Source organism: Crocodylus siamensis, chromosome 1 (genome assembly GCF_052110815.1).
Source record: "Crocodylus siamensis isolate JL-2025a chromosome 1, ASM5211081v1, whole genome shotgun sequence".
Taxonomy (NCBI): Eukaryota; Metazoa; Chordata; order Crocodylia; family Crocodylidae; genus Crocodylus; species Crocodylus siamensis.
The window spans coordinates 151,727,254-151,750,199 of NC_143395.1; the positions used below are offsets into that span (position 1 = coordinate 151,727,254).

Sequence of the window (22,946 nt, forward strand, 5' to 3'; positions counted from 1 at the left end):
TTTTCCGTGTTAAACACCATCAGGTTCTTGTCTGCCCATTTGCTGAGCTTGTCCAGGTCAGCCTGGATCACCCACCTATCTTCTGGCGTGGATGCTTTGCTCCAAAGTTTGGTAGCATGGGGGGAAAAAAAGGCATCCTGTCACAGAGACTGCAGCCAGTACTGAATATAATGTGTTTTGTTCCTGTAGGAAAGTAATGAAATTTTTTACTGCTACTCTTTCCATGGATATAGGATGATAGCAGTGTCTTGCTTTGACACTAGTGGCATGAGTTTGAGGTCCAGTCTAGACTCATGCAGAAGGCTGCAGCCAACCCAGCTATAAGGGATAGCTGTTCATTAAGGCTGCAGAGTTAAATGCAGGCAAAAGAGATGCTATCCATGTTTCTCCTTTGTGACATTGGTTATAGAAACTAATGTGCCTTATTATGTTTACTGTCTTTATTCAATCTATTTTGAAACTCTCAAATATAAATGAGAAAAAAATTGTATTTTAGCATGTGCTGAGGCAGCTGAGTGAATTTGTGCCTTCTCTGTTTTAACTATTAGCTGAGATGGATGAGAATTATAAAATGTGTTAAACTGATGTAATATCAGATCCTGTTAGCAACATCTTTAAATCCTAATTAGGCCAGAACATGACTATTTCACGCTGTTCAGTTCTTCCCACACTGTTCGGAGTCACTCTTGAGACTAAATGCTTTATGAAGTGCTTTTCCAAGCCTCCCATACTTCAAGGTTCTCTACTTTAAAGCATTGCTAAGCTATTTATCATCCTGCTGTTGCCTTCTTTTCTATTTATCTCAGGAACGTATGTGGCCCCAATGCCATATCCTACTCTCAGTCATTGTATTTATAATCCGAACAGAACACTTGGGTAATGAAGTAACCCCTTCTCTAAGTGAGGACTTGATGCAAAAACATGCACGACATGTCTGAACCCACCTCTGTGCTGTGCCTGGGAGAGCTGCTGCAAAACATGCCCTGTTCACTTTCTCCCTCTCAACGTGTGATAAGTCTTGAAAACAAGCAGTGTAGCTTATTTGACAGGAACCAAGGGCAGTAGGACCCAGGGGAAGCCCAGCGGGCTCCCACAACAGCAGGGCCTGCTGGCCCCACCCCCCAGCTGGAAGCCCCAGCCACAGTTTCTGGGCTGGGAGCATGTGACTGGCCCGGTGTGGGAAGCTCAAGTAAGTTAGGGAGGGACCCTGGGCAGGGAAGGAGCCCAAGGGGGAAGTGGCCCCTCCCCACCCCACGCCCTGTGCCCCTCGCTGCAGCTCCTTGCAGCCTGTGGGGCTGCCTGTGCCTGCTCCTCAGCCCCACACAGGCTGCGAGCTGCGGTGAGGGGCACAGGGCATGGGGTGGGGCAAAGGAGAGGAGGCCCCCCGCCCCCGCCCCCCCGCTCAGCTTTTCCCTGGGCTCCTTCCCTGCATGGAGAAAAGTGGTCCCTCACCTGCCCCATGGCTGACACTCCCTGCTGCAGGCACCTGTAGCCCATGTGGGGCTGTCCAGAGCAGGCACAGGCAGCCCCAGGCCAGCTGCAAGCAGCTGTAGCGCGGGGCGCTGGGCATGGGGCAGGGAGGGATTGCTTTCTCCTCCTCTGTGCTCAGCACCACCTTGTAACCTGGCCCCACTGGCAGCAGGGCGAGGTACAAGCTGTTGCTGAGCATGGGGAAAAGTGGCCCTTCACCCACCCCATGGCCAGCGCCCTGCGCTACAGCCACATGCAGCCTGTATGAGGCTGTCTGTGCCTGCTCTGGACAGCCCCGCAAGGGCTGCAAGCGCTGGCAATGGGACGGGCAAGGGGCCACTTTTCCCCCCGCTCAGCACTAGTTTTCCTGCTGGCGAGCAGGGAGTTGGGGCTGAGCGCTGTCCCCTGCCTGTATCGCGAGGCTGGGGGGCACTGGGAGTGAGTGGATGGGAAGCCAGCGGGAGTACAGGGTCCACACCAGTGTCCTGGGGCCAGTGCTGGTGGGGCCCGGAGCAGGGTTGCAGAAGTGCGGGGTCTCAGCAGGCAGGTGCTCTATGGAGCCAGACCAGCTCCCCCCCTCCCTGCTGGTGCAGGCCATCCCGGCTCCACAGACCCCTGCCAGCCTGTGCCCCAGTCTAGGCCCCACTGGTGCTGGCCCTGGGACATTGGTCCGGAGATGGTGACTGGGGGTGGGGCACCTGTCAAGGGGTGGGGCTACACATGTTGCCCTGGACAGCCTGCCAAAACTGGATAAGCAGCCCTCCGCCCAAAATAATTGCCTGCCCCGGCATAGATTAACCTAGGCTGGCTTGCCTAATTTATAGGGGAAGCCTGTATATGAGAGAAGAATTGAACACCAGTGTTCTAAGTCTCAAGCTCATTCCCCAGCCACTAAACTGTTGTCGTCTTTACTTACATGTGACATCAGAACAATTGATATGTTTTTGCCAATGAGCCATCCCTCCTCTCCTAAAGGCAACATTTTGCATATTAACACTGCATACACAATATATTCAAATAATCTGGGAGAATTCCTGCGGGTTTGTTTTCCTAATAGAAAAGCTTTATACGAAGATGTCTGAACAGACATTCAACTGCTGAGCCCTTGAAGAACAAAGAGCTTTCAGTATTGATGCTACACATCCAGGAGGGCTTTCTGTCCACATCTCAACCTGATGTGTTGGTTCCCTCAGTCTGCTGGCAAAAGATGGCAGAAGTCTACAGGACAGCCCTGACTGGTTGACCTGGACTGCCTGTGTCTTGCTGCAGCACAATGTAGGGAATTATGAAGGGGAAGCCAGTGTGTTCTGTTTTCTGCTTGGCTGGAGCAGTGGAGTCCAGTGAGGGACACAGTCTTCCTTTGGGGAAGGTGGGAGTCAAGTCCACTGGGATGTTGGAAGGCTGTGCTGTTGTTTTTCAGACAAGAATATGTACAGATGTTTGCTCTCCCAGGAAGAAAACTCCTGGGATTGATATAACCCTGCTTATTCCTAGGGTATTTTTCTCCTGGAACAGCCATTTTTTTGCTCTGGGAGACAGATGTAGAACTTCTTTACTCTCAGGGTTTTTCCTGGGACAGCAGAAGCTTGGGAAGAAATTTTAGTCAGGTGCTGTTGTAGCCTTTCAGACAAAATAAGTTATTTCTTTCCTATTCCCTTCAGCATGGTGGTAGAAAAGATGTTTGTATTGTGAGGAAAGGATTAATAAAATGGGTAAGTGACTGTTGTTTTTGTATGGTGAAGACACCTGTTTATGTAGTGTTGGTTTATAGGTTGTTGTCCTACCCTTTCTTTAGTTCCATAGTACACTGAGGTGAGCCCACAAAGATTTCTGTGCGGTCGGGGAATATAATTCCTAACGTGCATAGTTTTCTTAAATGCACTTTGTCTCTTACCAGAGCTTGCTCACAGTTCAGTGACTTATTTCCATAGTATTTGTCATTTTTACACAAGTTTCATGAAAACAAAGACTAAAAAAAATTATGAAGTATAAGGAGAGTTAACATTTTAAATATTTGTTAGTATGCATCTTCTTTTTTTAAAAAAAGCTTTGTCCCCTTTAGCGTACCTTGATTCTGTATAGAAAAAAAATTATGGTTGACATAATTAGAAAATATAAATATCAGGTCTAGTTTAAGAAGAAAATAGTTATTGAAAAGGAAGAAATTATTAACATTGATATTTAATAAAAACTTCACTGAAAACATTCTAAAAATTTAGCTTTTGATATTCAGATAAACTTGACTTTGACCACCAAACCTCAGCTACTAAGCAACTATGAAAAAGTATTTCACTCACCAGAATTTTTAAAAACAGAAAAATACAAACTCCAAATATAATTTAATGCTATTTCAACATGAACATAACTAATAGTTGTACACCATCTGATATAATCATTACTCTTCAGGATGCATTGCAGATAATTTTTTTTAACTTTAACAATTAAAGCATATATATATTACATGTCTTTTTGTTATAAGACTGTGAGGCCCTTGACAGGCTTTAACATAATTGGGATCTGAGTGCATGGCAGTATGCATAGTGTTGGGAAGGGGCATGACATTCCTTGTGTCCCAATTGCACTACTGTTTGGGGAAGTCCCCTGGGATCTGTTGACAGCAGATCATTGTTGGTGTGGCCCTGGACAGCCCTGGATCCCGTTCCAGATATGAGGCTGTCCCAACTGATGCTGATAGTCAATTAATTGTTAGCATAGGTTGGGGCAGCCCTGGCCTGGAATGCAACAGGTACCACATGATCAATTTAAAGCACAATGCAAACTAGCCAGACAAGCAAAAATGTTCTGTGTTACATGTTACATTTATGGCATTATAAAATAGTAAACCAGTCTTTGTAGCTGGTTTACTGTTTTATAATGCCATAAATTGGCTGAATATGTGACATTTTGAATTTGTGTTAAATCTAACATCTGCCAGGGGCCTAAATAAGAATTCCTTACCTTACCCCTTATGTTGTTAAATATCAAATCTCCTTATGTCATTAGTCTTACACTAAACCATGAAGGTAGCTTGCAGAGGTTTAAAAAAAAAAAAAGCTGTGCTTTACTGTAAATTTGGTGCGCTCCCACACAGAGTCCAGCACATGCCCAGAAGAGGCAGCTTGTTAGTTGGACCTGTCTTGCCCAGTGTCTGTATAAATCGGGCACTTTAGGGGGACTTGTTTGGTGCTTTTATCTTATTGCTGATTGAATCAGCTTTAGCTTAAAGTACCAAAAAGCTCCACTGAAGCACCCAGTCTATACAGATGCTGCAGAGTTGGTTCAAAGTAATATGCTGCTGCTTCTGGTAAAGTGCATTTTGCTTTTTCTGTTTTTGTTTCCGTTTCTTTTAATATCTGCAAGCAGCCAATAACTATTAAAACAAACAAACTGTTAAGTAAGAAAGAAAATGTCAGTTATAAAATGTTCATTTTTATGTTAAATAAGTATCTTAGGCCTTCATACATTAAGTGTTATTGTATATGAAGTTAGTTTGTGTCCTTTTTAAAAAATCATGATTTCTAATTAAGGAAGTACTTGTTTCATATTTTCTAATGCAGTATTACTTGCTGTAGCAAATTTGACTTCCTTTAAAATTGTAATGTTCTTGGATGAAAAATGGTTTCATGAGATTCTTTTAAGAAACTTTTTCCATTATGGCTATTTTAAGATCATTTTAAAGTGTCTTGTAGCCTGAAACATTAACTGCAATATTCTGAGGCAGACCGTAGAAGCATATGGATCTGCACTTACGTTTTTCAAATGCTTCATCATTCACTACTTCAGTCTGTTGTTTTTAATTAATTTTATATTTGAATGGAACTGGGTTGAATATTCATGCTGTACTTCAACTGAAATTAAATTTCTCTTTGCTTCAGGATCTGTGTACTGGTATTTTGTATTGCTGAATTACGTAAAGGATGAAGATTTGGCAGGATGCAGTACAACTTGTGCGACCTTGCTAACGGCTGTGTCCAGACAGTTGCAGGACCGACTAACGCCCATGGAAGCATTACTTCAGACAAGGTATTAAGAGAATATGTAGTTGTTTTTAATCTGGCAAAAACCTTCTTGTTAGCAAATCAGTTATCATGTTTTTGAATGTTCGTAGACACTGTTAAATGACACGTTTTTCCCCATAATTTGCAATACTCTTACAGGTTAGAGTAGATTCAGAAAACAAAAAGCCTAATGATTGTGGGCTTGTGTTTGTTTTGTTTCATTTTTTTAAAGGTAAAATGAAAGATGTCTATTCAACAGATAGTTGTTGTAGTGTTTATAGTCCGTTTCGATTAACACAGCTCTAGGAAACTGTATTTAACAGACAGGTAGGTATGTGGTAATTGCCTTTGTTCTTTAAAGTATATGGTTTTTCTACTACAGTAAACAAATATTTTTGTCTGATTTCCTCCCCCCCCCCCCCCCCCCAAAATGCTTAAGTAATTTTTTAAAGTAATCCTTTTACCAAAATGTTTTAAACATTCAAAACAACCCAGTCACTTCTCCAGACAAAATAATCCCAGCTTCTTCAGCCTTTCCTCATAAATCATGCTTCTCAGTCCTCTAATCATTTTTGTCACTCTCCAAAGGATTCTTTCCAGTCTGTCCTCATCTTTCTTGAAGTGTGAGGCCCAAAACTAGATGCAGTACTTCAGGTGAGGCGTCATCAGTGCTGAAGAGAGTGGAAGAATTGCTTTCCTTGTTTTGCAAGTGATGCACATACTAATACAGTCCAGTATGCTGTAGGTGGTTTTTTTCCCCCACAAAAGCATACTGTTGGCTCATATTCAGCTTATGGTTTACTGTACCACCCAAGTCCTTCTCTGCAGTACTGCAGCCTAGCCAGTCCTTCCCCAGGCAGTACTTGTGCATAAAATTACTCTGTATCAAGTACAGGACTTTGCACTTGTTGTTGCTGAAATGATTTGATTTGATTTTTTTTATTTTTTTTTATTCCCTCCCCTCCTTTCCCCCCATTTCTTCAGTTATCAAGGTCATTCTGAATTGTAGCCCCACTCTCCAGAGTGGCTGTCCCTGATCACCTTGTTCTCTTCTGCATTCTTAGAAAGTTCCTTGATGACCTGTTTCATGAATTTTTTCAGGTGTTGGAGTTAGACTGACAGAACTGTAAATCCCTGATACCTTTCTTAAAAATAAGCACTATAAGTTTCCTTTTTCCAGTCATTTGGGACTTCACCAAACCTCCATGGGTACGTTCAGATGAGTGCGCACATGCTCTTGCAGCATTTCAACCTCCTCTGAGACACTGCAAGACGCACGTGTGGGAACAAAAAAAAGTTAGGCAAAATTAGACCCCTGGATATCCAGGAGTCAAAATCCCCCCAAAAAGCACTTAGAAACAACAGGGCAGAGCAGGATCCGGGACCTGAGGCAACTGGAGGCTCCATCTTCCACAGAGATGCTCTGGTAGTCAGCTAGAGTGTCTCTATGGCTGGCCTCTGCCCTGTTGCTGAAGCACGCTGCCTACCCATGCAGGGCAACCAACAGTGCAGGCTGCAGGGACCTGGACCCGGTTTCATGCCAAGTAAGGAAGAAAGGGGTGTTGGAGAAGGGGGGGGAGTATGCAGAGGACGGGCCCCAGTTCCTGATTGCTCCCTTGCCTGGGGGGAGGGGGGTGGCTCTGGAGGAGGGGGAGAGCATGGTGAGCAAGGTCACCTGGCCCCAGTCCCTGGTCACTCCCCCACCAGGTCCCAGCTCCCTGATTTTGCTCCCCCCACTCCCCGATGGGTCTCCTGCCTGGTTCCAGCCCCCACACTCCGATTGCTCCCCTACCCAGGCCTGGCTCTCTCATCACTCACTCGCTCCCCTGCCTGGCCCCACCCCGTGCACAGCTTGCATTCACTGGCTGGAGCAGCAGCAGTCGGGGCCAGTCAGGGCCTCATGGCAGAGCCCCCTGTATGGCATGGGGCAGCAGGGATCTGCCCTGGCCTCCTGGCACGCATGCTGATGCAGGCCAGCTTGGCAAAGTGCTGCACAGTGCTGGACACTGGCAGCTCCGGGCCACTCTAGCTGCCCTCTGGAGCCCAGCACCGCTCAGCCCAAGTGACTTTGAGCTGCCAAACAGCCCCTGGTGCCATGTGATGATGCAGCAATGGCAGCTTGGGTGCCAGGCAGCCAGGGCTGATCCCCATTGCCCCAACAGCCGCTGCTACACCTGATAAGTGCAGGGACACTGGGGCTGGTCAGCGTAGTGATGAGGGGCTGGGACTGGCCGGGGGAACGATGGGGAGCAATCAGGGGAGAGGCACCTGGGCCCTGTGGGCATGGGGGGTGGCTATGGTTCCTGTTGGGGGGCTGTGGCCCATGTTGGGGTGCCATTTGTAAGCTGGTCTGGGGGGCTGTGCAAGCAGCCCCTCATATCCCCCCACAGACCCACAGTTGCCCCACAATCTACCCACAAACCCTACACCCTCCAAACCACCCCCACAGATCCCTCACCCACATATCTGGCCCTGTAGGTCAGGAGTGAGGGGACTGGGGTGAGGGTAGGCTGTCGGTTGTGACTGGGGCAAGGGCAGGAACAGGGCACTAGAATATCAGAGTGCTACTCAGCGTTGCACATCCTGGTAAGAGAAGGGAGTAGGGGCAGCTCTGATTTTTCTATGACCAAAAAAAATCAAGTCGGTGCCAAACTATAGATATTTAGAATTTATTTTATGATGACAATAGAGGCACTGGTAGGCTTCCAAACTGCTTTAAAATTGTAAATATATCAATAAAACGTTGCCCCGATTGATTTGCGCATGTGCTCTCTCTGTATGTGTCTAGTGGTCTTCTGTTTTAATTGTGGAAGAACATGGATTTCAGGGTATTTTAAAGGGTGACTTTGGGATTTTTTTTAATCGGAGATTTTTCAGTTTTTTAAGTAGGAAACACCAGAATTCCTGCTAGTGAGGCAAGTGGTGGGACCCAGACAGAGGAGCCTGCTCAGAGCTGGCACCAGGGACCCAGATGGAAGTGGCTGACCTCCTGGCCATGTGGGGCCAGGAGGACGTGCTTTGAGGATTCAAAGCAGGCCACTGCACTAAGAACATCATCTGGATAATAGGTGCCCAGATAGCCAGGTAGTGACGCACATAGAAGTAATGCTACACAAAGGCGAACTGTGCAGTCACAGGCCACTGGCAGCTGGCCCAGAAATACAGATGCCTCAAATGGCCATGCAGTCCCCATCTGGGTCTGGCAGGCATGCAACCTTGGAACCACATGCTGTCACAGGTGGCAGCAGGTCACAGCCAGGCAGCAGCCCCCACTGCCAGACTGCTGCAGTGGGTAGGGGGTGCAGGAAGCTCTCAGGGCTGCCTCAGCAGTCCAGCTGGCACAAAGGGTAGTGTCCCTGGGTACCAATTGACTGGGCCTCAGAAGCTCCTGAGTAAGTAGCCCTCAGCTACTTGACAGGGCAACTTTTTATTCTGCTGGGGCTAGCACAAGGCAGGTTTTTGTACTGCTTCTCCCAGATCTGCACCCTCTAGCTCCCCCTGGCTGCAGATCTGAGAGGAGCCAGGTAGGGTTATTTTGCCCCATGTGGCACCATTTGCCCCACACCAAAGTGCATGCCCAGGCATGTGCACTGAGGCAAAAAGCCCTGGCTCAAAATTGCGCTGCTTCTATTTGAGCTGCTGCAAGCGCATATGCCCCATGAGTCGTATTGCTTTTTATGTCCCTTGGTAGTTGCATCTCAAAGGTGGTCCTTAACAAGGTGAATAGGGACTGTCCTTCATTCTTTTGAAACTGCAGTGAAATTTCTAAATGAAATGCTTGGGATTTTTTTTTTTTCTGGATACCTTGTTTTCTTGTTAATTTATGGTAACTTGGTATTTGAAGAAATGGACTTAGTTATGTTTTGTTTGCAGGTATGGATTGTATAGTTCACCTTTTGATCCAGTTCTTTTTGATTTGGAAATGAGTGGCTCTTCCTGTAAGAATGTATACAACAGCAGCATGGGTGTACAGTCGGATGAAATTGATTTATCTGATGTCCTGTCAGGTATGCATACTTTTAAAAGCACTACTTTTATCTAGAGTTAACATTAAAACATTTACAACTTTTTAAAACAGTTTTTCCCCTTTTAATTGTTTTACTGAATATTTGCCATTGCAAACTAAATAGGATGCACCGTTTTGATAAGACTAATGAAAAAAGAAAAATTATTTGCAAAAGCTTTTTTTCCCCTCAGAGGAAAGCTAGTTTGTCTGAAGTTACAGAAACCCTTAATGAATTACAGTCTTGAAGATTGTGAACCAACATACTCCTTTTTCTTCTCTAATTACTCTGGGGGATTTATCGAAATAAAACGTTCTTTCATATATTTTTCTGACATGCTTATTCTTAAATTTATCAAGTAAATCAAGCAGTCTTCCTCATTTATGCATAAATCTATGGGTCATACCTCTTCTCATTGGGTCTGTCCTAATTGTTCAGAATGATGGTACTTAGGCTACTGAACTTTTCTTCCTTGTGTGTTTATTTTTAGGAGCTTAATTTAAATGTTTAAATCAGTGGTTTTTATTCATCTTTTTTCCTGCATGGCTAAATGTTTGTTAGATGTCCTCCTCTGATTTAAGATAACAAGGCACTATCATAATTTTTCCTCAGAATGTTCAGTTTTGGCTTATTTTTACTACATTGCTACATGCTGCAGATTAGTCTCAAAGTGAAACTTTAGTGCAAGTCTCTTTATACTCTAATGTGAGCTACTATTGGCTGCCTAATTTTTTGTTAATTAAATTGTTGTCCTGTCACAGTTGCTTTAGCCTGAAGGATATGAAAGCTTAATTATTTCTAAATAGAAGAACAGTGCATAGTTTTACGAAAGGTGGTGGCTTTGCCCCTGTGTCATGTTCCTCACTTTAATAAGGATGCATCTTTTCTTCCATCTGTCTGATAGCTACACATTGTAAGAGAATTCTGCTTCAGACGTCCAACCTCAGTGAGAACCATAAAGTGCTTCTTTGTGTTTTCAGCTCTAGACAGCAGCGACTTCTAATTGAGAAATAATTTAGTTTGATTAGGGCTCTGCTTCTAGTTATGACCCTGATTTACTGTTCATCTCTGCCTAAGTTTCTCATCTGTAAAATCAGTGCATTTTTTTGCAAGTCAGACCTTTAATGTATTTGTAACAAATGTAAAAGCAGCCTTCATTTACGATTCATTACTGGAATGAGAAGTTTTTAAGTTCTTGGCTCCCTCTGTTGTTAACTCAGACTGCTACCAAGAAAGTCCCATTAGATGTTTTATTTATCCTTAGCTGTAGGGTATTGGAAAAACTAAAACTGCAAATGATGCAAATGTATGTTGTATATGCATTATATAACTGACGCATTCAATCCATTTCTTTATAACTTGAATCATTGTAACCAAGTTTATTAAAAGCTAAATGGTTTTCTTTTTCTGTACAGGGAATGGGAAAATTAGTAGCTGTGCAGCAGCTGAAGGTAGTTTTACTTCCCTCACTGGACTTCTGGAAGTTGAGCCTCTGCACTTTACTTGTGTTTCAACTAGTGATGGAACTAGGATAGAAAGGGACGATGCAAGTACGTTTACTGGTATATACAATTTTTTGTTACTTCTTCTTGGTGAAAATGTAAAAATAACTTACTGTAGATTTCTTTAATTTTTTTCCAAATGAAATTTCGCAAGTTTTGTAATGTTTATAATGTTTGAATTACTTTACAAGTTGTTCTTAAATGGCAAGTTATGTCTCTTAGGCTAAGAACAGACAGTCATAAATCCCAAGGGTGAATTGATTCAATCTTTGCAGGTTAGTCTAAACTGCGTAGATTGAATGGATAAGCAAGTGGGCAGATACTCACCTTTGATTCTGGAAATGTAGCCACATGCCTGCTGGGGGGCAGGAATGCTAAAGAATGCCTCCCTGCTCAGCTGGAGCAGACAGCTTAGGCTGAGGCTGCCCTGACCACCCTGGGAAGTGGGGGTTTGTAAGGGAGGTGGAAAGCATCTTGGGATGCTGGGAGACTGCCTCCAGATTCAAGTTAATTCTCAATCTGGAACAGAAGTTCAATAAGCCAATTTAACCTAAATCGGTTAAGTCTGATACTACATCCATCCATGTTTATTTTAAACTGGTTTTGGCCATTTTGAAATCCATTTATGTGCACTGAACTTCTGTTGTGTTAAGGTTTGAACCAGTTTCCAATCACGATATCAGCTTATGTATAATTTCTGTCCTTGGAGTACAGAAAATGCGTAATTTAGATTTTAAATGTAAACAAATAAATTTGTATAGCTCAAGTAATAAATAGAGCATGTTATTTTGTGTGTTTTGTACTATAGCCCTGATCTCTTTTGTAACACCTTTTGTTTAGGTATGTCATGCCTTTACATTCAGATCTAGAAAGTATACATTTTTGAGACACCTAAGTAACAACATTTTATATATGAGGTGTGACTAAGGACTGCTATTTTATCTTGCTTTTAGCCTACTCCTTTTGTCACTGTCTTTTTTTTTAATTCAATTAAATGGAAGAGTGGAAGTGCTTTCTGTGTTCCTTTTCTACACACGTTTTTTGTTTCTTGTTTCATGCCAGTGAGTACGTTTGGGGTTACCCCAGCAGTTGGTGGCCTCTCATCTGGGACAGTTGGGGAAGCCTCGACCGCCCTGAGTTCAGCAGCCCAGGTAGCTTTGCAGTCTCTCTCTCACGCAATGGCTTCAGCTGAGCAGCAGCTCCAGGTGCTGCAAGAGAAACAGCAGCAGCTTTTGAAGCTTCAGCAACAGGTTGGAGGCTATTTGGCTATTTTTTATGCTGTCTCTCAACTTCAAAAGCTGAAAAAAGTTACACGGCCGTACCGTTTCCCTCCCTCATTGTCAGGGAATATTTTGTGAGGAGGGCATAGCTGTGGGCAAAAGATGACTCTCATTAAGCATGAAAATGTAATCTTTGTAGCCTTTCAGATTTGTGACATTTTGTTTTTCGTGTGGTTTACATGTGAGATTTGGTGGTGAGGAAATGGATTAGTATCCTTTATAAAAATGAATGACGAGTTCTATTAACAAGCAAAAAAAATCACAATAGCCAAGAAACTACACTAGAATTAAAACGGCAGTTGCCATTAATAATGGACAGCAAACATTCTTAAAAGGAGAAGTGATCAATTTGTATGCACTTTGGCTTTATTTTAAATAAAGTCATAAGTTTTGTGCTGTTATAAATTTTCCTTAAATTTTTGGACTAATTGCTGTATTTTAAAGCAGGAAGTAGCAAATTAAGGGCCATTCTATTTTTCAGGTACTGGTATGTAACTACTTAAATTATGGATGGGGTGCTTTCGATTAAAGTCTAGCTTAAAATAAAGGCTGAAGGTTTATATTCTAGTTTTACTGTGTCTGTAGTGCATGTTATTGATCCATTCAGAGGCTTCATTGCTGTACTCTACATATACTACTTTAATTTTTTTCTGCAGAAAGCTAAGTTGGAAGCAAAACTACATCAGACAACAGCAGCAGCTGCAGCAGCAGCATCAGCAGTTGGTCCTGTTCACAACTCTGTGCCTTCTAACCCAGTAGCAGCCCCAGGGTTCTTCATCCATCCTTCCGATGTCATTCCACCCACTCCAAAAACAACACCACTGTTTATGACTCCGCCTTTGACTCCACCTAACGAGGCTGTTTCTGCTGTTATCAATGCAGAGCTTGCTCAACTTTTCCCTGGCTCAGTCATTGATCCCCCAACAGTTAATCTTGCTGCACATAACAAGAATGCAAACAAATCCAGAACGGTAATTAGACTTTTAATGAAAGTGAGGTCCATCTTGATTTATCAGGACTTAACTTTCTTGTCCTTTTTTGTTTTTTACTTGACTGGCTAGTGAAGCTGAGTATGTTCTACTATTTCCATGTGAAAGTATAACCACTAGATGTAACACTAAGAGCTATTAATAGGCTGCTATAATATGGCTTATTATAGCAAACAGGAATGGGGTGGCAGAAAAGTTTTAAGGTGTCTTACTATGGATCCAGAGGCATGAGTTTGAAGTTTACCCTGGACTAATGCTGAAAGCTGTCCCCAGCTGACTGAGCTATCAACAGGTTCTTGGTCATTCAGTCTGAGAAGGCAAAGGTGACTGAACTTAATGCTGGCCATATCACTCCTTGTGTGTTGTTGGCTACATAAATGTGTGTTTAATTCCACTAGGCCAACAGGTAACCAAAGCTTAGGCAGACTTTGTTTTGATTATAGCAAGGCCAGATATACAGTGTGCCAAATTATGTTAAAGTTCCTTACTTAGGAATTAGCATAATCAATCCTTTGAAAACAGTAGTTAATATTTCCCAATAGTGCATACGAATTGAAAATAAAGTACAAGTGACACAGGAATCTTGTAAGTTGCAAGGAGCTGATATGTTTTCTTTCTTGTAGACTTATGTTAAGAAAAGCTAGCTACAAAATAGTAAAGATTTTAATAATTTTTACTGGTGTTTCCCCTTCAGAATCCACTTGGATCTGGCCTTGCTCTTGCAATATCTCATGCTTCACATTTTCTTCAACCTCCGCCTCATCAGTCCATAATTATAGAGCGTATGCACTCAGGTAAACCATAACTCTTAATATCAATCTTGTGTGAGTGATTGTCTGATTGGTGGAAGGGGGAGGGCCTGTATATTTTCTGTCACTTAACTTAGTAGTCTAGCTACAGTTTCATTTGCCTTTGTAAATAAAACATGCATTTGTTTTTATGTTGCTGTCATATGCCAATGCAAACCTCAGTATCCAATGATGCCTGATAACCAAGATAAAAAAAGTACTAAAGAAAAAGATGCTAGATAGGAACTTTAATACTTCATTCCTGTCACAAGTTCACAGATATTTTCATAGCAACTTCTTATTTAATCTGTAAGGCTTTAAAGCATAGAGCAGGCAAATATTTTTATCAAGAGCATGTGAAAAAGAGATTAAAAGTATTTTTTCTCTTCGTAAACCTCTACAAGAGGCATTTTAAAAGTATGGCTTAGACCTTTTTCTTAATTTGTATTTTATATAAATCTGGAACAAAAAGCCTTTTTTCAAGAGATACAAGTTTGATTCCTTCATGAACTGATTTATAAAACAGTGATTCTGAAATTTCTTGGTCTTAGTACCTTTTTTCTTTATAAGGAAGATATATACTTTGTTTTGAAAAGCAAACTGAAGGTGGGGAAAAAAGGATAGTTTCTTGCAGAAACTGTGTAACAGCAGCTCTAGGGGAACATACCTTGCTCATTGTTTTGCTCCCAATGGATCGCTGCAGATTTTCAAATTTTCGCCCAGAGCAGCAGAAACATCTTGCCATGTTTCTCGCATATAATGCATGTTTCAGTATCCAGCAGCTGAGTTTTGGTGGGGGATGGTGCATGTTGTATGTGAGAGAGTATAGTATTTGCTAGTGTCAGGACTAGCTCAGAAACACTTCAGTGATCTATATTTACTGAATTTTGGGGGGGTTATAACTCCCATCTTCTTCCCCAAACCAGCTAGGGAAAATTGGGGTGCTCAGTATATGCAAGAGAAAGGGATCCCCACAGGTCCAGAAAACTGGTGTGGGAGGAGGAAGGCAAAGCAGTGGCAGCGTTAATTTCTAAGGCTCTGGAAGCCTTGCAGTTAACACTGCCACTGCTTCCTTCCTCACCTCTCCCTTCCCTCCTCCTTCCTCCCATTTTTGTACCTGTGGGGACCTCCTCTTCCCAACCATGTGCCAGATTGGGGTGATGTTTAGGGTTGATGTGTAGCCAGATGTGGCATGCTGGGTCTAACCTGGCACATAGCCCTCAACCTTGAGTGCCAGATCAGACCCTGCATGCTGGCTCCTGGGCCACATGCCAGGCTGGACCCAGTGTGCTGAATCCAGGGCCCTATACTCTGTCTCTGGGGCTGTGTGCCATATCTGGGACCATGTGCTACATGGGTTACTACAAGTCATTCCATCCCTGAGTCATAGTCCCAGGCTCAGTGCATGACCCTGGAGTCAGTACATGGTGTTGGAGCCAGCATTTGACTCTGGAGCCAGCTCAAGGTCTTGGGCTAGGCACACAGCTCTGGAGGCAGTGAATGGAGTCAGACCCTGCATGCAACTCCAGAGACAGCACACCATTTCAGACATGGCATGCAGTCCCAGGCTTGGTATGCAGCCTTTGAGGCAGTACATGGTCCTGAACTGGGGGCTGGGTCTGACTTGGCATGCAACTCTGGAACCAGCGTGCAGGGTCATCAGGCTCATTGCATGGCCTTGGAGTGAGCATGCTAGGTCAGTCTGTGAGCCCAACTGGCCTGCAGGGCTGGCAGCAGCCTCCTCTCCACTCCTTAGCTGCTGCTAACTCATCTCAATAGAATATTTTTCCTTTTCTTCAGGCTTCCCTTCAAAATCTAGGTGCCTTGCTATGCGGCTTAAGTTCTCAAAAATATAGTCTTTTGGAAATGCAGAAAAATGATATCCTAGGTTTTTAGGTTTGTACTTCTGTCTTTTGATTGGCTTTTAACTTTTCCTAATTTTTCATTAGGAGCAAGAAGGTTTGTGACATTAGATTTTGGCAGACCTATACTGTTGACGGATGTATTGATTCCCACTTGTGGGGACTTGGCTTCCTTGTCAATTGACATTTGGACTTTAGGAGAAGAAGTGGATGGAAGGCGATTGGTAGTTGCTACTGATATAAGCACACACTCGCTCATTCTGCACGATTTATTGCCACCACCAGTTTGTAGGTTCATGAAGGTAAGAGAGCAGGGGGAAAATTTAAACAAAAATTCTGTCCTGTAATTATTGTTCTTTGTTTCTTGTCTCTTCTAAACTTCATTCTTTGTAATACAAGTTTTTATTGCCATTAAGTTTTCTTCAGACTGAATGTTAAAGTATTGCTGTTAATGCTTCTCCTTATTTTTGCTTTGTATGTTTTTAAACCATTCTACTACAATAAAAGTTGCATTATCTTTCAGATTACTGTTATTGGTCGATATGGCAGTACAAATGCTAGAGCCAAAATCCCTTTAGGATTTTACTATGGTCATACCTATATCTTGCCATTTGAAAATGAACTGAAGTTAATGCATGATCCCCTCAGAGGAGAAGGTGAAGCTGCAAACCAGCCAGAAATTGACCAACACTTAACAATGATGGTTGCATTGCAAGAAGACATACAATGCAGGTTAGAAGACATGTACACAAATATTTAATAAACCTTTTCTAACTTAAAACACCTAGAGTGTCATAATGTGCCTTTTTTCAGGAATTGAAGAAGAAATCAAACTGCTAAGAGGATCTGTAATCTAATGCAGATGATGCAACAAAAACTGTGTACTGTTATCAAAACCAAAGCTATTAATTTTTGGTATCTCTTTTTATAATGAATATAAAGGCAACTGAACATGTTTCTAGCTATTTAATTCATTAGTGTGTTGATCTTTGTAGATTTTCAGTTGATTTTTTTTTGTGCTGGAATTTTTCTCCTTTAGGTACAACTTGGCTTGTCATAGATTGGAAATACTTTTGCAAAGCATTGACTTGCCCCCACTCAACAGTGCAAACAATGCCCAGTATTTCTTACGGAAGCCTGATAAGGCAGTAGAAGAAGACAGTAGAGTGTTTTCTGCTTATCAGGACTGCATTCAGCTTCAGCTTCAACTCAATTTGGCTCATCATGCTGTGCAGAGACTCAAAGTAGCTTTAGGTGCAAGTAGGAAGACACTGAAAGAACAATCTGATCCGAAAGAGCTGATTCAAATGTCATCCACAGAGCAGTTACGCACCATCATCAGATATTTACTGGATACTTTACTTAGCTTACTTCATTCTTCTAATGGTTAGTATTCTTTTGAAATTTATATTTTTGTGTTTTACAATGACACTCTTGCCCATGGGTTATAATTGTGTGTGTGTATTAGTACATACACACGCGCGCGCACATGCACACAGTTCTGTAGTCTTGTTGAACAAGGTATATATATTAGCTGTGGAAACAGTCTTCTCACATACTCAATTTTCAATCAAATATCAATTAAGCTGTCATATAACTTAAATGTCCGTGCTTTTTTCCCCAAGCTTTTGGTCGGTACAACTATGTATGCTATTTAATAAGGTATAACAAGCAAATCACAGGGTTTTATGTTGTCAACAGATTTAGTGTAACAATGTCACGACCAAAATGTAATTTAGGGTGAAATTTCCCGAAGTCATTCAGGTACCTAAGAGTTCAGTTGTTTGAATCATTTCTGAAAATGGGACTCGAGCATTTCTTTTTGTATTTAAACGTTAGTGTGGAATAATCACATTTTCCTTAGATAAGTTAGAAAATCTAACAAGTAATTAAGAAAATATTTGACATCTTTCTAACTCTGAGTTTGCTTTGCTAGAGTTCTTGAAGGCAAAGCCAGTTTTTGAAAAAACTACACATAACGAAGCTTAATTAAAGTAAATGTAAATCTCTTGTACAGGTTTTGGGAAGGGGAGCATTTGACTTGTGAATGTATCTTAGATTGGATACGCTTTCTAATCATTAGTATATCATGTATCATAAATACATGTAATAACTTGATATGCCTTTGTTCTGCTGTATTAAAAGTTCATATTACTTTGGTTTCTTCTTAAAAGGGCATGCAGTGCCTGTGGTTCTCCAAAGTACCTTTCATGCACAAGCTTGTGAAGAGTTATTTAAGCACTTGTGTATCAGTGGGACTCCAAAGATACGATTGCATACTGGTCTTCTGCTTGTTCAGCTGTGTGGTGGAGAAAGATGGTGGGGACAATTTCTATCTAATGTTCTGCAGGAATTATACAACTCGGAGCAACTTCTCATTTTCCCCCAAGACCGGTAAGACTGCTGTATTATTGGGATATACGTTTGATAAACGTTATATCGTTTATCAAATACAAATCACTTAATTTTGTAGGAAAATATTAGCTTCTTAACTAATACTCAGAATGATGATTTGTGGGTTTTTTACTTTTATTAGCTAGCAGTACAAATCCAGGTGCACTGAAAATGTACAAGATGAGGGGGGAGCGGGGGTGTATTTTTGGTGTTTGTTGTCCTTTTAATATAACTTAAACCGTTCATTTAAAAAAAACTACCACCCAAATTAGTGATTGCATTGTGCATCTGGAGGAACATAAAAATATTCAATTCAGTAAGGAAATATGGAAAATTATTCAGTAATTATTGAATTACTAGCCAATTGCCTGTCAAGAATGATGGGGGGTGGGTGGGGATGGAGTTCTGTGACCCACCATCCCGCACTGCTGCTGCTCTGCCTCTGGTTCCATGTATCCCACCTTGGTACTCCCACCCTGCAGCGCCACCACCTCCCAGGCATGGGTGAGGTGGGAAAAGCTTGCACACAGTGGCCACAGCTGCCACCCAGCACTCCACGTTGCCAACACTGCGCATCTAGCCGTGTGCAACTCCCTCCCCCACAGCTGTTCTCAGGGCTTGGCAGCAGCATTGGGAAACTGCTATTATGCACCCCCCTTCCCCTTTCTGCTTCCCTCCCCGCCACCTCCCCCTCACTTCCAGCTTTTGTCAGGGCCCGGCTGTGGCGAGGCTGGAGCGGGGGGGGCAAGGCCAGCACTGTGCCACCAGCACCCCATGCTGCCGCCTCCCAGGAGCAGGGGAGGAGGAGGGAGGAAGCCTGCCCTTCCATTCCCCTCGGCCAGCACCCCATGCCACCTCTGCCTTGAGGGAGCAGGGCCGAGAGGAGATGGGGTGATGCCAATGTCGCTGGTCCACTCCATCACCAGCATCATGCTCTGCGCTGCTGCTGCCTCCTGTCTGGAACGCTCTTGGGATCACTCTGGTTGTTTCAGACAACCAATCGGAGTGCAAATAAAGCATTATAGACTGACCAGACAGACGGACAGACTAAGGTTTTTATAAAATTAGAATTAAAAAAATAACTACTATTACTTTGATATGGAACCACTAGAATTGTTTTTAAATATAATTTAAAAACAAATGCATTTTGGCCATGAGGTACTGCAAATTAGATACAAATTACTTAACATTTTTTCTGCAAGGCAGAACATTATTAGTTGTAAATGAAGTCTTGCAACTGATTTTTTAAGAGCATTACCAGTGTGGATCTCCAATGTAAAAGTGAGTACTTTCAAAAAATTTTTGAGTAGTAGCTGATGGTGGGGCTCTGTGGACAGCTTGTCTGCATCCTTGTGTGCTGGGTTTAATGATGTATGGGGAGGTTGGGGGTATAACTCAAGCCACCAGTATAATTTTGTATTTAGGAAGTAGTAAGGAGAAATTCCATTGTGTCTTTCAATGACTATTTTTTATTTTATTCATTTATTTTATTTTAACTGTGTATAAAGGGGTTTTTGGCCCTATGAAGTCTTGAAGGGCTCAGTTTGAGTCTTGCATGCTTCATTATAAGACACTTTTTGAGGCAAAATTTGTTGGCTTTAACTTGACACTGCCCACAACAGCCTAGAATGAGCCTTAACTTTCTTCAGAGGAGATTAGATAAATTGCATTAAATTGTCCCTTAACTGAAACTAATAAATGTCACCTCAGACTTGAGACAGTCTTATGAAACTCCTCCTCCTGCTGGGAGTGGCCTTTGCAGGCTGGTCCCTGGGGCTAGCGACAGAAGTTGCACACAAACTGGTTTAAACCTGTAACAGAACAGAAGCTCAGTGCCCATAAACCAGTTTAAAAATGTCTGAAACTGGTTTAAGATAAACCTGGTTGAATGTAGTATCAGATTTAACTGATTGATTTGGGTTAAACCGGTTTATGAAACTTCTGCCCCAGGCCAGGGGAAAGGGAGGGGCAGAAGTTTCATAAACCCCCCCCACAAACCCCAGCTTGAGTCTGATGCCAAGGAGGGGGCTTAGCCCCGCCCCCCCGCCCTTCCCCAGAGTACACGCTTGCCCTGCCCTGCTAAACTTACTGCTGGCTGACTATGGACTACAAATCCCAGAAAAACATAAAAGCAGGAAGAGGAAGTGATGAGCAGCCTTGCAGAGTCCTGCTGCTGTGATTGGGCTGGAATCCCAGAGATCTTGGGAGCAGCAGGAAGAGGAAGTGAACCCACAACCCATGATGGCTACACAGCCATGCTCTAGTATCCCGGGCTTGTGGCCTGAGCCATTGCAGGCATGTGACTGCATTTTCTGACTCAAAAGTGAATGTCTATCCAGTTGTTTCACAGTTTCATTTCTGCAGTTTAGACTAATGTGGAAAGACTGAATCAACTCAGCCTTCTGCTTTTTGACTATCTACTTAGCCCAGGGCACTTAATACCAAAGAACTCAAGAGTTCTAGTTGATGATGCCAGTGCCAGAAGGGGAGCTTGTTACTTGCAAGTGCTTGAGGGAACCAGGGATCAGGTAATAAGGCATGAAGGGATCTAATGCACAATCCCACAGTCACGCCTCCTGCCATGTATATGTGGCATGGCAGGAAGCATGATTTTTGTGTGGATCACATATCAGATCCCATTGTGCTTTTATTTGCAAGTCTGACAGGGGCCTGAGACTAAGAAATGTGCATCTCAAACTTTAAACAGTTGCAAACTCCTCCCATTGGGTGAGACGCCCTTGCAGGGTGGTCCTTGGGGACTTAATACCAGATAACTTATTGTTCTGAAACCAGTTCATACGAGATCAGCCAGTGACTTATGTTTGAACTCAAAATCTATATTTATCAGAAAAATAGTGATCATCTTTACTAGATCTCACAGCAGGGATAGAATCAAAGGTTTGGGAGATGCCTCACAAGGGTTCACTAGTCTGACAAAAAGCTTGCACGCAGAATGCATTATTCCTAAATCAGTCCTTATAAATGTGTGTTCTGTATACCTCGCTCTTTATTTGTAGAAAGACAGATTTGACAACATCTGATGAAGGAAACATCGCTTACAAGAACTTATGCTGTGTATCTCTGATTTAGTTAGTTTGTAAGGTACAAATCTACCCTGCCTTTTGCCTGTCTTATTTCTTGGGCTAAACACTGCTACAAATAATCACAGCAGTCTAGCTCAGTAAAATGAGGTCATTAAAGTTAATTTGATGATATGTTTTTATTTGATGTATTTCAGATATTCAGGAAATGTTTTAGATAATGGGCAGAGTTCTCAATTTTGAAAAGAACTAGAGAAAAAAAATCCTGATTTATATTTGTCTTAATTGTCATGATGACTGTGTATCTGTGGATGGCTGGGTGAGGGAGCTAGGGTTTAGAGTGCTAAATTTAGTACCAAATGAACATTGAATGGGATTGGCTTTTAGAAAGCTTTTATAATTCATTGACTTAAACTTAATGATGCTTTGCATGTTAATACAAGACACTCTTTCCAGTGTTCTTTCCTAAAATCTTCAACTATTTGGTTATTCATTGGACTGAATGATGCCCATCACGTCTCTTCCAGTCCACTCACTTGAAAATGTTTCCAAAGAAGTAAAGCTACACAAAAAAAACCAAAACAAAAAAACCCATAAACCATAGTTCTTTCACGTTTGTGATGTAATGATGATGACACCAGTCTTTGCTTTTGGACTGGACTGTGGCTCTTGGCAAATTAAGAGCAATTGCTTCAATGACATGTGCTGTTTTGTCCTTTGCAAGGCTTGAATAGGTTTTCATCTGAGAGCTCTCAGTTACTAGTGGTTCAGGAGGTAAGAATGAAATTGAAAAGCAGTAGGGACACAGCCTGAAGTTTGTGTGGGAGTAAAAGCCTAAAGCTGACAATCAAACCAAATTCTTTAAAAAAATTAATGGTTGACCCTTGAAACTGCAGTTGTTGCTTTGAATATTTTCAGATTATTGTTTTTTTTTCTCTTCAGAAAAATAGGTAAAAATGTTTAGAACAGGGGTCAGCAATGTTTTTGGGCAGTGTCAAAAACACCTGCAACCTTCAATTGTAAGATGTTGGCATGCTGGGGCGGACAGCGGAGGAGCTGTGAGGGGCCAAATTTTTGTAGCAGTGCAGCCCTGGCCCCTTCCCTGCTGTCCACCCCGAAGTACATGATGTGCCAAGCAAAATGCCTGTTTGTGCCACACTCTGGCATCTGTGCTGGGAATTGCCTACCCCTAGTTTAGAATGAAAAGCATAAATATCCAGCTGCTTCATTGTTGTGTGCAGACTCTCTTATAAGTTCATTACAAGTAGTCTAGCAACAGTGAAACCAGTTCATTTTTAACTGCTTACAGCTGTGAAACCTCTGGCACCTTAACTGCCCCTTGCCCTTCTTGGGCTTGTCCAGATGAGCACGCACGTGCATCTTGCCCCACCTCAAACCCCTTTGAGGCTGGGCAACAGGCACGTGCAGGAATGAAAAAACATTCCCCGTGCTGCAAACTTGCCCCGTCTGGCTGACTGGGGTGCCACCCATACAGTGTGGGGCAGGATGACAGCCCCTGCTGCCCCCCTGTTGTCCTGGACTCTGGACCAGGAGGCCCTGGAGCCCCCCCCAACCCCTGCTTACAAAGTAAGCAGAGGCTTTTTTCCCCCATTTTTTT

At 42.7% G+C, this 22,946-nt stretch overlaps 1 protein-coding gene across 6 annotated transcripts in view; it reads left to right on the forward strand.

Annotated features, from left to right (window-relative positions):
- Positions 1-22,946, forward strand: part of BIRC6 (baculoviral IAP repeat containing 6) — a 312,653-nt gene that overhangs the window by 91,452 nt on the left and 198,255 nt on the right. For 3 of the 6 annotated variants that reach the window (XM_090045546.1, XM_090045562.1, XM_090045538.1), the window contains exons 21-30: positions 5,346-5,493; positions 9,342-9,475; positions 10,888-11,034; positions 12,037-12,224; positions 12,911-13,225; positions 13,938-14,037; positions 15,981-16,195; positions 16,417-16,625; positions 16,933-17,279; positions 18,068-18,287. In XM_090045546.1, coding sequence (XP_089901672.1) covers positions 5,346-5,493; positions 9,342-9,475; positions 10,888-11,034; positions 12,037-12,224; positions 12,911-13,225; positions 13,938-14,037; positions 15,981-16,195; positions 16,417-16,625; positions 16,933-17,279; positions 18,068-18,287 — 2,023 coding nt within the window. The remainder of the gene's footprint in view (positions 1-5,345; positions 5,494-9,341; positions 9,476-10,887; positions 11,035-12,036; positions 12,225-12,910; positions 13,226-13,937; positions 14,038-15,980; positions 16,196-16,416; positions 16,626-16,932; positions 17,280-18,067; positions 18,288-22,946) is intronic. The other 3 variants (XM_090045571.1, XM_090045554.1, XM_090045581.1) reach the window with 3 other exon arrangements.